The following is a 16,953-nucleotide window of genomic DNA, read 5'->3' as shown; positions in this document are numbered from 1 at the left end:
GCATAGAGTGCATGCTGCCATGTTGTCTAGGTACCTTCTTCAGTTCACATCTATCCTTCCCAATTTATGGGGAAGTTCAACCAGCTCATTGCTGGAGAAAGTTTGCATTGAGCCTTCAAATTGATGTATAATGATTCCTTCCAATGGCACATGAGGAATTAGAGGGGTGATGAGGGAAAAGCCACAAACTTTTAAATACAATGAGATTTTGTCTTTAGATTCTTCATAAATGGATGAAGAATCAAAAATGGAGTTTCAGAACCTTTGAGCAGTTATATCTCGTAATGGATAAAAGCATAAAACTTTCTAAACTTCAAATGTCAAAAAATCATACATATGTTTCTTCTTTTGATACTTGTGATGATTCTTCCATAAGAAAAAAAACTACCAAAGAAGTGGTGTAAAAGAATAATTTTATTATAATATTTCTAAAAATATTTTGTTATAATATTTCACTATATTTCACAAAACTCTACTTTGAAATCTTGTCCTTTCAACATGTACATTTGTGAATTAACTGGAGCAACAGACTACTGTAAAATATTAGGGTCCAATATCTTAATCTATATCAAAGCTCCACATAAGTCCTTAATACTTTACTTTGACCCCTCGCTAAGAAACTTTCTGGGCTTTTATGTTAGATCTCAGAAGAAATACAGCAATGCATGATTTCGTTCATCAAACTATCTTCTATTTAAGTCATGTACTGTATTTAATTTACTGGCCCTCAATTAACTTAAGCTGAAGCTGTTGATAAATTGAATTAGTGCTTGCTAAATCATTAAAGCAAAAACCAAATTGCAAAGCTGTGCAGTCAATGCTCTTTACTGGCCGCCAGACCATACAAACCATCGTGAAGTTTCATCACAGAAAGAGACCGTTTTGCCAATTATCTCTGCTCTGGCAGAATAAACCGACTGTCTGTTCTAATCCCACAGACCAGCCTTTGGTCTGCAGTCCTGCAGGTTCCACTGCTTCAGGGGAAGATCCAAGTTCCTTTTCAATGGGTTGAGGGTTTGCACCTCAATCACTGAACCAGCCAGTGAATTCCAGGCAGTGAATTCCTCAGGTCCCCTCTAATCCTCTGACCAATCATCGTAAATTCTGCTACTTACTCATTGATCTCTCCAGTGAGGGAACACAGGTCTTCCTTGTCCACTCCAAGCCCTTCATTATTTTGTGCACCTCAATTAAGTCACCCCTTAGCCTACTCTGTTTTAAGGAAACCAACCCTAGCTTCTCCAGAAGTGAGTGACACTCCTGTTCTTATCTGTCAGCCTTGATTGGACTAACAGCCCCAATCAGGCAACTAATTTCCTGTGAGGTCCATCTGGTGACCTTATTCCAATCACTACAGAAGGTCAGGTCTTACTAACCTAATTGAATCTTTGGGCAAGTAACAAGGAGGATTGATGAGTGTACTGCAGTGGATGTTATCTACATGGATTTTCATAAGGCACATTAATGATAGGGTAAATATACAAGGTCTTTTCCCTGGGGTGGGGAAGTCCAAAACTAGAGGGGCATAGGTTTAAGGTGAGAGGGCAAAGACATAAAAGGGACCTAAGAGGCAACATTTTCACACAGAGGGTGGTGCGTGTATGGAATGAGCTGCCAGAGGAAGTGGTGGAGGCTGGTATAATTGCAACATTTAAAAGGCATCTGGATGGGTGTGTGAATAGGAAGGGTTTAGAGGGGTATGGGCCAAGTGCTGGCAAATGGGACTGGATTAATTTAGGATCTCTGGTCAGCACGAACGAGTTGGACCAAAGGGTCTGTTTGTAAAGCTCCTGACTCAATGACTCTATATCCCCCGATAATCTTTCATCCCCCTTGGTCATCAAGAATCTATCTCCCTCTGCCTTAAACACATTGAAACATTCTACATCCACTGCCTTTTGAGGGAGGGAATTCCATAGACTCTCAACCCTCAGAGAGAAAAAAATGTTTCCTCATCTCCAACTTAAATGGGCAACGACTTATTTTAAAACAATGACCCCAATTCTCCCACAAGAGAAAACATTGTTTCCACATCTACCCAGTAAAGTCCCCTCAGGATTTTATCTGTTTCAATTGTTACCTCTGAATCTTCTGAACTCCAGAGGATACAGGCCTAGCCTGTCCAGCCTTTCCTCGTAAGGCAATCCACTTATTCCAGGGATTAGTCTCGAAAACCTTCTCTGAACTGCTTCCAATGCATTAACATTCTTTTGTATGTATGTTGACCTGTACTATACACAGCACCACAGCTGTAGTCTCAGCAATGCCCTGGATAACGAAAGCATAACCTCCCTACTCTTACATTTGAACCATCCATTCCTCCATTTTTCATCTTGGATCAGCATTTGTGAGCTCAAGATCATTTTGTCCAATGAATCAGCTCTGTACAAAGATGCTCTGACTGCTCGAACCTGGATGTGGTCAGCCGAATGTATTGTAAAATATGATGCACGTTTCTTGTGAGCTAATGACACTTGTGGAATGCCATGTGGATTTGCAGGAATTTGAGCTCGACAGCAGATGCTAAAAATTCATTTATTTTCAAAAATGTTAGTTGTTGTCGACAAAATGGTTTCCAATCCTTACCCTGGCATTTGTCAACTTGCCATTTCACCCAAATCTTTTCAAGATCACTTGTATTCTTTTGCATTATCCAATCTAGGGAAATATTTCAATGAAGCTCCAATTGGATGTAACTCTGCGTTTATTTATCTGTGTGTTTAGCTGGCTGCTGCGACCGCCACCTCTGCGGGCACCGTTTCGGAAGATGCGCTTGACGAAGACGAGGAAGGAAGAATGTCACAAAGCTCATCAGAGTTGTCGAAACTCAGCTCGAAAAGTGCCAAGGAAAGAAGGAACAGGCGGAGGAAGCGAAAGCAGACAAGGGGACACTCCGAGGGGGAGGAGAAAGGCGACCATGAAAAGATTTTAAAGTCAGAATCTGACAATGGGATCAGTAAACGGGGCAGGCATTTAACACACGGAATGAAGTACCCCATGAACCAGGTACATGGTTTCTTGATTTGTTCTCGCCATTATGGTCTGTGATACAAATGGAGACAAAGGAGTCACAATTGACCAAGCAGCTTAGCTGACTGATGGCTATTCCATAGCGATAGATCATTAGGCATATATTGTTCAGTCTTCATAAAATTACTGCTACCAAAGCAAAGTTAAATCATATATGAATAATGAATTTAGCAGTGAGCTTGGTGAACTAATTATTGAAATACATTTTGCATCATCACCTCTGAGTGCAATCACAGCATTGCTCAGCAGCAGAGGTTTCTGCATGTTTAAGCTGCAGTGTACTACAGATTGCAGTGGTCATTGTACTTCAGAGATTCCCCAAACTCTATCTTAAAGCTTTTCTTTGCTTTGTCAGTTCAGATACATGTTGAGAATTTGGTGTGGGTAAGCTTTGACCAGCATTTCTCCCAATGTTGCTAGGCTCCAGGAGGAATGTAAATGTCCTGAGGTGAGGAGCCATAGATTCTTCCTGATGCAATGATACCAGGCTTTGACATAGTGTTCTGCTTGAGATTAGCGCCTTGCTTCATCAAGAATTGCAGACTTGAAATGGTATCCTGCCTGTTCTTGGTGCAGTGGGTTGGCAACCGAAGTTGCACTATTTTTGTTCTCCATTTTAACAAAAGGTAGTGACATAGAAAGTGTAAATAATGGAATTGCTGAAAGAAGGTATCAACAGAGGTTCCATCATGGATGTGAACCCTTGAGTCAAATTTAAGCTGGACTCTTCCCAGCTCTGCAAGTTGGCCAACGTGAGGAGCGTTTCCTGGTGTATACCCATCAGCCTACTTTGTTTGATTCGTCCACAGGATGGACAACACTGGCTGGGCCAGTATTTATTGTCCATCCCTAATTAACTTGAAGAAGGTGATCGTGTGCCTTTTGGAACACTGCAGTCCATGTGCTATAGATAGGCCTATAATATCCTTAGGGAGAGAATTCCAGGATTTTGACCTAGCGACACTGAAGGAATGGTGATATATTTCCAAGTCAGGATGGAGAGTGGCTGGGAGGGGAACTTGCAAGTGGTTGTGTTCTCAAGTATCTGCTGCCCTTGTCCTTCTAGATGGAAGTGGTCATGGGTTTGGAAGGTGCTGTCTGAGGACCTTTGATGAATTTCTGCAGGGCATCTTGGAGATAGTACACACTGTAGTGGTTCTGTTCGCCGAGCTGGAAGTTTTTGTTGCAAACGTTTCGTCCCCTGGCTAGGAGACATCATCAGTGCTCTGGAGCCTCCTGCAAAGCGCTTCTTTGATGTTTCTTCCGGTATTTATAGTGGTCTGTCCTTGCCGCTTCCGGGTGTCAGTTTCAGCTGTCCGCTGTAGTGATTGGTATATTGGGTCCAGGTCGATGTGTCTGTTGATGGAGTTTGTGGATGAATGCCATTCACAAACTCCATCAACAGACACATCGACCTGGACCCAATATACCAATCACTACAGCGGACAGCTGAAACTGACACCCGGAAGCGGCAAGGACAGACCACTATAAATGCCGGAAGAAACATCAAAGAAGTGCTTCGCAGGAGGCTCCACAGCACTGATGATGTCTCCTAGCCAGGGGACGAAACGTTTGCAACAAAAACTTCCAGCTCGGCGAACAGAACCACTACAACAAGCACCCGAGCTACAAATCTTCGCACAAACTTTGAATAGTACACACTGCTGCTACTGAGCATCGGTGGTAGAGGGAGTGGATGTTTGTGGATGTGGTGCCAATCTAGTGGGCTGCTTTGTCCTGGATGGTGTTGAGCTTCTTGTGTTGTTGGAGCTGCCCCCATCCAGGCAAGTGGGGAGCATTCCATCACACTCCTGACTTGTGCCTTAGAGATGGTGGAAAGGCTTTGGGAAGTCAGGAGGTGAGTTGTTCACTGCAGGATTTCTAGCCCCTGATCTGGTCTTGTAGCCACTGTGTTTATCACCTTCCTAACTTTTGTCTTTTACATGGTTAACAGGCTTTGGGGAGTCTCAGCCCACAGACCCAGCAACTCAGTCCTCAGGACTAGAGTTAGTATGCAGTCACACCCTCCGGGGAGCTGGAACCTGTGATATTATTGGAAGTCAATGCATTTCGAAGTAACTTATGTTACCTCCCCATTGGTCAGTGGAAGGTATCGCCTCATACGAGAGTCAAACTTCAACAAAGCAAAATACCAGACTTCAAGGGGCTGGTGTCAAAACACGTTAGTGCTCCAGTGCATTATTGTAGTGTGAGGGCTCTGTTTACTGTGACTTCCTAATCTCAACTGAACTGTTGCAGGAAGCTGAAGCTATGCCATTTTGCACAGTGACTCCTTCATCCATAACTGGAAACAACTGGTATTCACTGAAACTTGGGGACAGGCTGCATGTTCACCTCTATTAGGAAAATATTGCATTGTGTGGCACGACATCTCTGACTCTTGTTCCAGGACCTGAATCAAAATCAAAGGAAATTATTTTGCTGCTGTATGTTGTGTTTTATAAAATGCAAAGCTGTTTCAGGATTCTCACTGATTAAATTATAATGGGCAACCTTACCTTGAAATTAAGCAATCCAAATCATAAAGTACAGTTGATGGCCAATTGGTCCATTGAACTTGCGAGTATTATTAAAACAATGACTGAATGTTTGAAATCCAACTATTTTAAGAGGAGTTAATCTGTTTGTTTTAAGCATACTTGAAACAGTGGAGAAAGCAATTCCATGCAAATGCACAGCTTAATTTCAAGGTTTGTAAGCTATAGATAATTGCTTTGCTAAATGTTATTATCAGAAGCTTTTTTTAAATCTGTGAATAACACCGTCCTGAAATAATTCCGCAGAGGCCAGTATCCTGTCACCCTTTCTTTACATGTGGAGCTCTACATATGACACTGATCCAGCTCTCCGAGTGCACAGAACCTCGGACCCTCCTGTTTCTATCTGTCAGCCAGGGCTCTCTGATTGGACCAGATTAACAGCCCCAATCAGGGTATTCATAATCTATGAGGTCCACCTGGCTGACCTCATTGCAATCACTACATTCCTCCCCCTCTGAGTCCAAGGACATAGGCTGGTTCTTTTTCCTATAACCCCTCCTGTGGCTTTTTAGCAGCGGGTCAGGTTCCCCTGAATCTGCCTCTGATATGAGCAGTGTATAACACAAAGCAGCTCCTCTCTTGCACCCGGAGTGTCTCGGAAGAAATTAATTCTGTTCTTCAGGCAGCAAAGGCATCAAGGCAGTAACGTCCACCATGTCCATTTCAGATTCTGAGGTATCTTCAATGTTTGATGGAGAGGGAGAACCCATGGGTTCTCGAACAGTCAGAAAGCCCGTTGAGTAGCCGGGCCTGTTTTGCTCCTGCCCATTTTGCAAGTTTGCAGCTTTTATATGGCCCCCATTCTTGTTCAGGTCTATCGCACCTACCTGAACGTTATACATCACGAGAGCTGACCTCATATCACCCATGCCTCTTACCCATGCAGGGCCATTCCCACGGCTGCTGCACCAAACTTCATTCCATGAAGTAAACTGTCTCTCTCATTTCGCAGAATCTTGGGTCTGGCATCAGTGTTCTTCATGCCATTTCACCCTTCCCCCCCAGGTCCAGGAAGATCAGATTTAACCTGGTGCTGAGTCTTCTTCCCATTAGCAACTTTGCTGGAACTATCCCTGTACTTGCATGAGGGGTGATCCTACAATCAAGAGGAAACCAGGACAAGTTGGCATCAAGTGAAGCTGTAGGCTGTTTCTTTCAGCCTGCCTTCAAAGTTTGGACTGCTCTTTCTGTTAGACTATTGGATGATCGATGGTATGGAGCTGCCCTTTTATAATGAAGCTGAAAATGTGTTGCTGGTTAAAGCACAGCAGGTTAGGCAGCATCTCAGGAATAGGGAATTCGACGTTTCGAGCATAAGCCCTTCATCAGGAATGAGAGAGAGTAGCCAAGCAGGCTAAGATAAAAGGTAGGGAGGAGGGACTTGGGGGAGGGGACCCCTCCCCCAAGTCCCTCCTCCCTACCTTTTATCTTAGCCTGCTTGGCTACTCTCTCTCATTCCTGATGAAGGGCTTATGCTCGAAACGTCGAATTCCCTATTCCTGAGATGCTGCCTAACCTGCTGTGCTTTAACCAGTAACACATTTTCAGCTGTGATCTCCAGCATCTGCAGACCTCATTTTTTACTTTTATAATGAATACCATTTGACTTTAGGAAATACTCAAATTCCCTACTGGTAAACGGTGGCCCGTTATCTTCGATCGACAATTCCGGGAGTCCATGTTTTGCAAAAGTTGTATGCAGTTTTTCTATCATTGTCCCCTTGTTCGAAAAACCGCCCTTTGCATGTCCAGCCATTTTGAGTTGGCATCCATAATAATTAAGAGCATTGAGCCTGTGAAAGGACCCACGTAGTTGGTGTGTAACTGAGCCCAGAGTTTACCTGGCCATTCCCACAAATGTGGAGGAGCGGTTGGTGTAATTTTTGTCCTGATTGGCACTCTGGGCACTACCCGGCCAACGCAGTCTGCATCCAATCCTGGCCACCAGACAGAACTTCTCACCAACATGCTCATGTTGGATACCCCTGGATGACCTGGGGTGGAGTTCAGTCAGTGTCTGGCAGCGACCTTTGCTTGAGACAATCACTCTTGCTCCCCATAATAATATGCTGTCCTTTACTCTACCCTAACCCTAACCCTGGTCTGGTCTCTCTGGGTCCAGAAAGGTTTCACTTCTGGCTGTGATGGCCCTTTGGTTTCCCCCATCCCCACCAGCTGTTTCAGTTTTGCCAGGACTGGATCTTTATGCGTCCAAAGTCTGATATTGTCAGCTGTGACTGGAAGTGTGTCCAGAAAATTTAAAGCCATTACGGGCTCTTCCAGTGGTGGTAGCACCGGTGGTGTATCTGCCAGTGGGAGGCACCTCAGTGCATCTGCATTTGCTATTTGGCCTCCCGGACAGTGTTCCAACATGTAATTGTACGCATGGAGAACGAGAGCCCGCTGCTGAATTAAAGCTGAAGCTATGGGTGGCACTGCCTTGGTCCTCTTTACGTAGACCTAGCAGGGGTTTGTGGTCCGTTATAGTTACAGGTTTATGTCCGTAAAGGTATTGGAGGAACTTCCTGTCTCCAAATATGACCGCCAAACCTTCCTTCTCCGTCTGGGTGTATTTTACACTCTGCAAAAGCCAAAGTCCTGGATGCGTACGCTCTTGAGCGTTCCTCTCCATTGGGTCACCTCTGAGCTAATACTACCCTGATGCCGTGCAGGGAGACATCGCATGTCAACACCAGATCTCACTGAGGATCAAAGTGTGTCAACACCTTAGAGGATGATAGAGGTTTCTTCACTTCCCTGAAAATTATGGCATGGCCAATGGATCCTTTCCAAGGCTGACCCCTTTTTAAAAGTTGATGCAAAGGCGCCAGGATGGAGGCCAGGTTATGTTTGAATTTTTTGTAAAAATTCACCAGTCCAAGGAAAGTCCTAAGCTCCGGTCCCGATGTGGGAGCTGGGGCACATTTGACCACCCTCACTGTATCTTCCAATGGGTGTAACCCAGTCTTGTCGACTCTGTAGCCCAAGTAGACCACTTGAAGTGCTTGAACACACATTTTACCCTTCTTAGGTATATGCCCATCTGGGCAAAACGTCAAAGAGCTATGTCCAACTGCTCCTTGTTGGTCTTCCTTGTTATTAGCACATCATTTAGGTAAATGGTAACCTGGGGTAGATCTTGTAAAATGTTCTCCATTATCCGCTGCATAATGGCACATGCTGACGATACCCAAAAGGCAGTCTCATTTATTGGTACAAACCCTTTTGGGTGTTAATTGTAGCATACTTCTGGGAATCCTCATCTAACTGCAATTGCAAGTATGCATAGCTCATGTCCAGCCTCGTGAAAGACAATCCTCCTGCCATCTTTGCATATAAACCCTCTGTGTGAGGGATTGGGTATTTATCCAGGTGTGAAAAACGGTTTACTGTTTGTATAAAATCCTCACAAAGGGGAACTGACCTCTCAGGCTTCACAATCAGTCCGCCCGGTGATGCCCATTCCACAACCTGGACTGGTTTGATTAGATTCCCTACAGTGTGGAAACAGGCCCTGAAGCCCAACCCGTCCACACCGACCCTCTGAAGCGTAACCCATCCAGACCCATTTCCCTCTGACTAATGCACCTAACACTATGGGTAATTTAGCCTGGCCAATTCACCTGACCTGCATATCTTTGGATTGTGGGAGGAAACCCACATAGACATGGGGAGAATGTGCAAACTCCACACAGACAGTCGCCCGAGGCTGGAATCGAACCTGGGTCCCTGCTGCTGTGAGGCTGCAGTGCTAACCACAGAGCCACCGGGCCACCCTGCGGTTTGATGATTCCTTCCATTTCCAGCCTCCTGATTTCTGCCTCTACTTCTGCTCACAAGGCAAATGGCACTGGGTGGGTCTTACAGAATCATGGAACTGTGTCCTGGTCAACATGCAGGGTGGCCTTGGCTCATTTGCTAGTCCTGAGACTTTCCTGAAAGACCTTTGTGTATTCAATTCGGACTTCACTCAGGCAGCCATTTTCTAATCAAAAAATGTTGAGCTAATCAAGGTGAATCTTTCTCAACCAATTTCACCCCATGAAGCTTTGACCTGAACCTTTTACTACAATCAATGGTAACTGAACCAGCTGCTTCTCATAAGAGACTGGTTCTGATTTGGATCTTACTAGGCAATGTAACTATTCTGTATCAGATATAGGTGGATTTTCCTGGGTATGTACACTCCTGGATACTGGCTTATGGGTTCTCTTCCCCAATTTGGGTATGGTAGGTTTCTTTTGTCTGCATACTGGAAGCACTACAAGAGCTTGCTGCCCCAGATCCTGAAGAAAATGTTAACAGCTTGGCCGAGACTTGGCTTTGTTTTGGGGTTTTGTTGTGGGCTGGCCTAGGGTCCATCTGTTCAGAATATGTCTTGAGTGAGGTTCTGCATTTGCCTTCACTCAAGTGGTTTTCCCCAAATTCAGTCAGCCTGGCAAGGGTGTCTATTTCATCAGAATACCCTGCAGCTCATCTGCTTGACTTGCTGCATTTTCCAGTGATAAAGCCAGTTGTAGTGTCTGTTTGAAGTCCAGTTGGACTTCAGCTAGTAGGTGATTTTATATGGTTACATCATCAATCTCACATACCAAACAGTGTCTCAGCATCTCATTAAGGATTAAACTAACGTCACATGCCTCTGCCATTCGTCTTAACCTAGTCAAAAATCCTGATACGGATTCCCTTGTTTCTTGAATTGCTGAATAAAACAGATAGTATCTCAGAATTAGAGGAAGCTCAGGATTCCTAAAGGTTTTCGTATCTGGTGCCTCAGGAAACATTAGGTTCCTAATAACCCAAAAAATTGTGGATCCACAAACTGTCAGGAGAATTACTCATTGCTTTTCATCTGTCCCAATGTCATTTGAACGGAAAAACTAATGCATTCTTTCCACATACTGGACCCAGTCTTTGACAGCAGGATCAAATGAGTCAAGCTTCCTAAATAGTGGCCTGAGGCCAGAAATGCCTACCCCAACTCAAGGACGACTGTTACAAGCATATTTCTTCAGGAACATACTGCTCTTTTGCTGCGACTGAAATAACTCCACACAGGCCAGTATCCCAGCACCCTTTACTTACATGTGGAAAGCCCTTGACACTGATCCAGCTGAGAGTGAGCAGGATGTCTGACACTCCTATTTATATCTGTCAGCCAGGGCTCCCTGACTGGATCAGATTGACAGCCCGGATCAGGGAGCTCATATTCTGAGGGGTCCACCTGGCTGATCTCGTTACAGTGACTACACACACAAGTTGGGATCTTTGAACAACCTTCTATTAATTAGATTTTTCAAATGAAACATTTGCTGAGTGCTAATCCTGAGCTTCTTGATACTCTTCAATGAATATTGCCCTCAGAGCCATTAAAGGACGTCATCTGCCCACGACTGAACAAGTGACAGATCCATAAGCTACAAGAGCAGAAGTGGGCCATCCAACCCATTGAGTCAGCTCCACCATCCAATCTGATCATGGATGATCATCCAACTCAGTACCAGTTCCTACATTCTTCCCATGCATTTTGATCCTTTTATGCCGAAGAACTATATCTAACTCCTTCTTGAAAATTTTCAATATTTTGTCCTCAGCCGCTTTTTGTGACAGAGAATTCCACAGGCTCCCACACTCTGGGTGAAGACACTTCTCCTCATCTCAGTCCTAAATGGCCTACCCCATATCATTAGAGTGTGACCCCCTGGTTCTGGACTCCCCGGTCGTCGGGAACATCCTTCCTGTGTTTACCCTGTCTAGTCCTGATGGAATTCTTTAGGTTTCTATGAGATCTTAATAAGTGTGTCCAATATTTTTGAGTCAAATTTATTATTGTGCCAATATTAAAATGTGTATTTTTTTTTTGTTGCAGTCTCAGCTGAGCATCTTGGGGTCTCCGAACCTAACGCGGTTCGACAGCAAAAGCAGCATTTTCAGTATTAGAGATCGGAAAGAACCCGGTTCAGAAACAGAATTTGCTGATGATGAGCACAGCACGGTGGAAGAGACAGATGGCAACCGGAAGAATTCTTTGTTTGTTCCGAACAGGGAACCCAACAGGAGGAATAGCTACAGCGGCTACAGTCAACCCAGCAAGTCGTCAAAAATGTTTCCCGTCCTTCCAGTCAATGTGAAAAGGAACAGCACAGTGGACTGCAATGGTGTGGTCTCACTGATCGGTGGCCCTGGAGCTACCCTGTCTGGTGGACGCCTACTGCCTGAGGTGATAATAGATAAGGCAGCTACTGATGACAGTGTAAGGAAGTCAATAAGTAGATCAGTTTAGGCATGGCGGTCTAACCTCTCTGCATTTATGTATGCCGCCCTTCCCAACAGAAGATGCCACTTAGGAATGGAACTTGGTTTGTGCAATAGAACCTACGTGCACTTCTCCCAAGTCCAAATTGTTACCTATTAATAAGCGTGTTCAATTGGGAACCTGTTTCTAAAACAAAACCCCTTCTGAAAATGACTTAGGATGAATAATCTCTCGGCACCCGAACCCTTTTCCACCCAAAAGCAGTGCCTTCACTGATCTCTAATCCAATGCTTAATTTATATTTGTATACACTAACCCTCATGACAGGCCCATGAGAATTTAGAAATAACTTGGACTGTCTGTGTTGCCCAATTCTCCTCCTCTCTCCTTAATGGATTTTGTAGATTGTCTGAATGAGCAGTGGGCCGAGTTGTTTTTATGGTGAATCCTTTGGAGGAACACATTGGAAATGAGAGTGAAACAAAAGCCCAATTGTGTGTAATGAGATACAGATGACATCTTGACACATTAATGTGCTGTGCATTTGTTAAGGGATTCACCAAAGGAGAAATTTGATGGTTTTGTACTCCCAAAGAGCCATGCTCAAATGAAACCCAGTTAAGGAAATCAATGTGCCGTTGCTGTAGCCCTAACTCTGATTGTACTCCCACTGAGTGTGGCTCCCCACTCAGAATGCAAGATTGCTAAATATATTAATGTTGCACACTGCAATTTCACTCCAACTGTGATTAGTCATTGTGTCCCATTTCTTCTTGTGATAATCCAAGTCTTAAAACAACATATTCCAAAATACTTGGGTGGAAAAAGGACATCTGGTTGGATTTAATACTTATTACATTCTAAGGCATTTTCTGAGATCCTGCAACCAGCATTTAACTCCCCACTTCTCTGTCTCTTCCTAGTCCACCCCCCTCCCCTCCCATCCAGTAAGCACATGTACCTTCAGGTCTATATCTGTAGAACTAGCATGCCAACACAGCCGCATTGAAGCTTTATGTCTAACGCATGGAGCATGAAGAGTTGCTTGTACCCAGATAAAGCTTTGTGTTAATAGAAGGTCCTAAACAGACAGTATCCTTTTCATTTGTGCTGTTTAGGGACAGACCTGATTTGCTTCAAAATGCCAATTTTTAACATTGTGGTCTTTACTAATTCCATTGCATGTTTATGCCCCATTTACATTGGAGAGCTGTGGACAGGCAGTTGTTCTCAAATTGCATTTTTGTGCTTTTATATTTCTGGCCCAGACCTTGCTAAGTGTTGCAGGAGTGAGAAGTTGGGAATGGTGGATGGGCAGGGTTCTTCCTGACTGAGGCTGTGAAACTGTTAGCACTGATAGCAGCAATACTACAGCCCAGTCGAATTTTGTCATGAGATTTTTTGGGAGGTGCTATTGCCTACCATTTATGTCTTATTTATTTGACAGTACCTGTTTGCAAAAGCAGGGCTGTTCTATAAATGGAGTGCCATGTCAATTTTTAATTATGTTTTGCTAACAAATGATTATGCTAACACCGATCATTTAATCTGTCCCCACTTGTAAGATTGTTTCAAAATATGTTCCTTTTTGTCCATGGGATGTGGGTGTCACTGGCTGGGGCAGCATTTGTTGCCCATCCCTGATTGCCCAGAGGACATTTTAAGAGCCAACGACATTGCTGTGGGTCAGGAGCCACATGTAAATCAGACCAGGTAAGGATAGCACTTCCCTTCCCTGAAGGACATTAGTGAACCAGATGGGTTTTTACAAAAATTGGCAGCTTATACATGGTCACCATTTCAGATACTTGTTTTAAATTGAATTCAAATTTCATCACCTGCCGTAGAGGGATTTGAACCCATGTCCCCAGAACATTAGTTTGGAATTTCTGGGCTATTCATCTGCTGATATTACTGGCATAGCATCTCCCCAAGCAGCAGCCAACCTCTAACTTGGCCAATGTAACTGTTAACTTTGGACCTCTCTGAAATTCATCACATTCCATCAAATTGAATATGAGTGTTTTCTTTTTAAGGAGCATTGAGAAGCTGCTGCAGCAGTACATCTGTCAGAAAGTTGTTTGCTATCACGTGCATCTTTTACAAAAACAATTTGTTTTACAGAGTTATCTGCTTCAAAAGGGGGACACAACAGTTTGGGCATTGGGTGGAAGCTAGTGGATGAATTCTGGATTCCACTGTAACTCTGGCATTGCTTTTACGTTCTCCATCAATAAATGGGCCAAGGTTTGTCAAAATAATCTCCAATGAAGACATTTCCCACTAACATTCTTTTTATTTCTCTACACTTTTCTCATTTTTATATATTTTTGTTTGATCAGCAAACCCTGATGACATTGTTGATATGCTGTACAGTTCAGTCCAAAAACAGCAAAAATGTTTGCTGTTTGCGACAGGACAGAACTCATACAGGGAGGTCACCAAACCTAGTGTTTGAGCAGGAGATGAATTAACAGAATCATTGACCTGGACTTCTGGAGCAAATTGAGTGATTCATTCATAAAAGCATCTCTCTCTATTTCTCTCACATTTAGGCTCAGGCATTATTTTCAGACAACCATCCCTTAATAATGTCATCAGTGATCATAGTATAAACAGAAATATATTTTAACAAAAAAAAAGAGAACAAGGCAGAGAAAATGCAAAAGGGTGTGAAACATGGGAAAGTTTTGCCATGAAACAAGTAAATTCTATATTTTAGTAAGAAATGCAAAGAAGATTTAACTTTTGAACTGATTAAAATTATAAAGGATACTGTCTCTTTAATTATATCTAGCATAATGCATGAGCTTAAACTGTTTTGATGGATGTTGGTTTTTCACTATATGTGGACCAGATCACACTCAAACAAGGATTGTAAAGCCCCGTTACAAGAGGACTGTTATAGATAAGTCATTAGTTCATTTTGCTTTGAAGGCTCCATGCTGATTCCAAACAGCCTCGATTGATAGATTTGAGAGACTTTGAGGTTAGTGTTGTTGGATAGCAGTACAATGCTGAATACACTCATCTTAAACTCCGATCTCCCTTGGATGAGCAAAGATTTTAATTATCCATTTGAAATGCTTATGAGATAGGAATTTAATAAGAGCGTATTATCCATTTGTACTCTGAGCACAATTTCAAGACCAGAGCACAAAGACACCATGATTAATCATTGTGCAGTTTTGCTAAATTATTCTCTTTTGAATTCTAGTCAACTTGAAGTACATTTTTGTGCTCCAGGTTTTGGTCTTCAGAATGATGCAGGATCTTGGAGGTCCAAGTTACATTGCCAATTCTGTACATGGGATATTAAGCTTTGTGTGTACCCACTGGCACCCAAGTACTGGTTCCATTTTAGTGTAAACAGAAAAATCAAAATTCACAAGTTTAAATGAACAGAATCTGATTGACCATCTGGAACCTTTTCAAGCATTTGCCTTTGTGTGTACCAGTTGTAGTTTAATGCAGTCAAGGTGCAACTCTGAGACGTGTTCACCTTCCTCTTCAAGATGGTCTCATTTTCGATCACTTCCCCACTGAATTTAGAACAGTGTTTCAATTGTTGCAAAGCAGAAACTGATTCCCATTATCACAGAACATGTTGTGTCACATAATTGGACTGGAACCGGATGGAAAACCGCACCGGTGCTGGCGTAACTTAGTCCCAGAGACAGGAAATGCTTTTACATTTTATGCTTCTGCAGTTTGGTCACGGGAGACCAGAATCAGTGTGTCAGCTCCCCGTGTTTACATTTCTAAAGCCAACTCCCTTATCACTGAAACAACAAAAACATGGATCTGAGCTGAAAAAACATGACCTGCATTGAGTGATCTAAACTCAGGGAGCTGGTGCAAGGATGGTGCTCTCCAGTGGCTTGACATACAGATGCAGCACACGTAAAAATGCCTGCCGATCTGATTCCAACTATCATTTATGGCAAAAAAAAATCAAGGCTTGCTTTGTTGCCCAGATTACATCGTGTAGGTGAATCTTCTCCAGAACTGAATTAGCATTTTTCACCAAACTTGGCAAAATATAATTTAAGTAATCATAAAATATTCCTTCGGATACAGAGTTGAGCAATCAAATATCTTTTTGCATCTGAGACCTGGATTGGAATCCAGGAATAAGATCTGTCTCTTTTAGTTTCCCCTCCACCTTTCTTTCTCCCTCCTTTGTTCCCCTTCTCCTGCAGTCCATGTTTCCAGTAAGTGTAGGCAGTACACTTACTGTTCCTGTTGGGCACAAGTCTGCTGCCCCCAATTCTTGTTAAATTGACACGTTTACTCCAAAGCCACCTGATGGCTGAGATGGTGAATCATAACAAGACTTTAGTGTGGTCAGAGGGTGTTCTTCTGAGGTTGTGGGGGAACACATTGTTGGTGACAGCATAGTGGGAGCTTTACTTTCCATGTATCCTGGCTATTAGCTGACATGTGAGTGCTTGATACTGATACAGAGTACCCAAAGTGTTTCATTCTGCAAAATCTACATCACTCCACTTCAAATGGAGGCCAGGCCAGGAAATTCCTTGGAGCTGTCACAGCTCCGCCATGAGTGTGACAGAAGCCCCATTTACGCAGATAAACAGGATTTCTGACTCAACTTCAGGCAAAAGGATACTAGCTGAGTGGGAGCAGTTCCAAGGAATTCCCCGGCCAAAAAATCCTCCCTGCAACATATTCTTCGTGAATGATTGTTTTGGCAGAAATTCTACATAAAATTCAGTTCTTTTGAGGACGGATATGAGATGACAATTAAGCTGAAAATGATTTAGGTAACCAGGAGAGAAAGGGATATTTAGTTGAGAGATGAAGTATATCCCTGCCTGGTTTTGATTCCCACAAACATGGCCTAATTGATGCAAAGTTTTTTGCCAAGTTGCAAGTTACTGCTGTATGTCTGTCCCTTTATTATGCTCACTGCATTCTTCTAATCTCGCACTAATATAAACTATATATATATATATGCATATACATAATGTAATGAACATTTTTGGGTTTAACTTGTATCAGTGAAGGTATTTAGATATTTTTAATTAGAAAGGTAATCTAATTTATGGTATTTTGTAAGTCCTTCTTTGCATGAATCTGTTCTGT

The 16,953-nt window shown here is 43.1% G+C and overlaps 1 protein-coding gene across 1 annotated transcript in view; it reads left to right on the top strand.

Moving 5' to 3' along the window:
- Positions 1 to 16,953, top strand: part of LOC132805755 (sodium channel protein type 8 subunit alpha-like) — a 420,353-nt gene that overhangs the window by 112,316 nt on the left and 291,084 nt on the right. The window contains exons 10-12 of the mRNA XM_060820986.1: positions 2,725 to 3,006; positions 11,461 to 11,671; positions 11,714 to 11,844. Coding sequence (XP_060676969.1) covers positions 2,725 to 3,006; positions 11,461 to 11,671; positions 11,714 to 11,844 — 624 coding nt within the window. The remainder of the gene's footprint in view (positions 1 to 2,724; positions 3,007 to 11,460; positions 11,672 to 11,713; positions 11,845 to 16,953) is intronic.

This window comes from Hemiscyllium ocellatum, chromosome X (assembly GCF_020745735.1).
Source record: "Hemiscyllium ocellatum isolate sHemOce1 chromosome X, sHemOce1.pat.X.cur, whole genome shotgun sequence".
Taxonomy (NCBI): Eukaryota; Metazoa; Chordata; class Chondrichthyes; order Orectolobiformes; family Hemiscylliidae; genus Hemiscyllium; species Hemiscyllium ocellatum.
The sequence above is the reverse complement of the archived record's forward strand: the minus strand, read 5'-3'. Positions and strand labels throughout refer to the sequence as shown.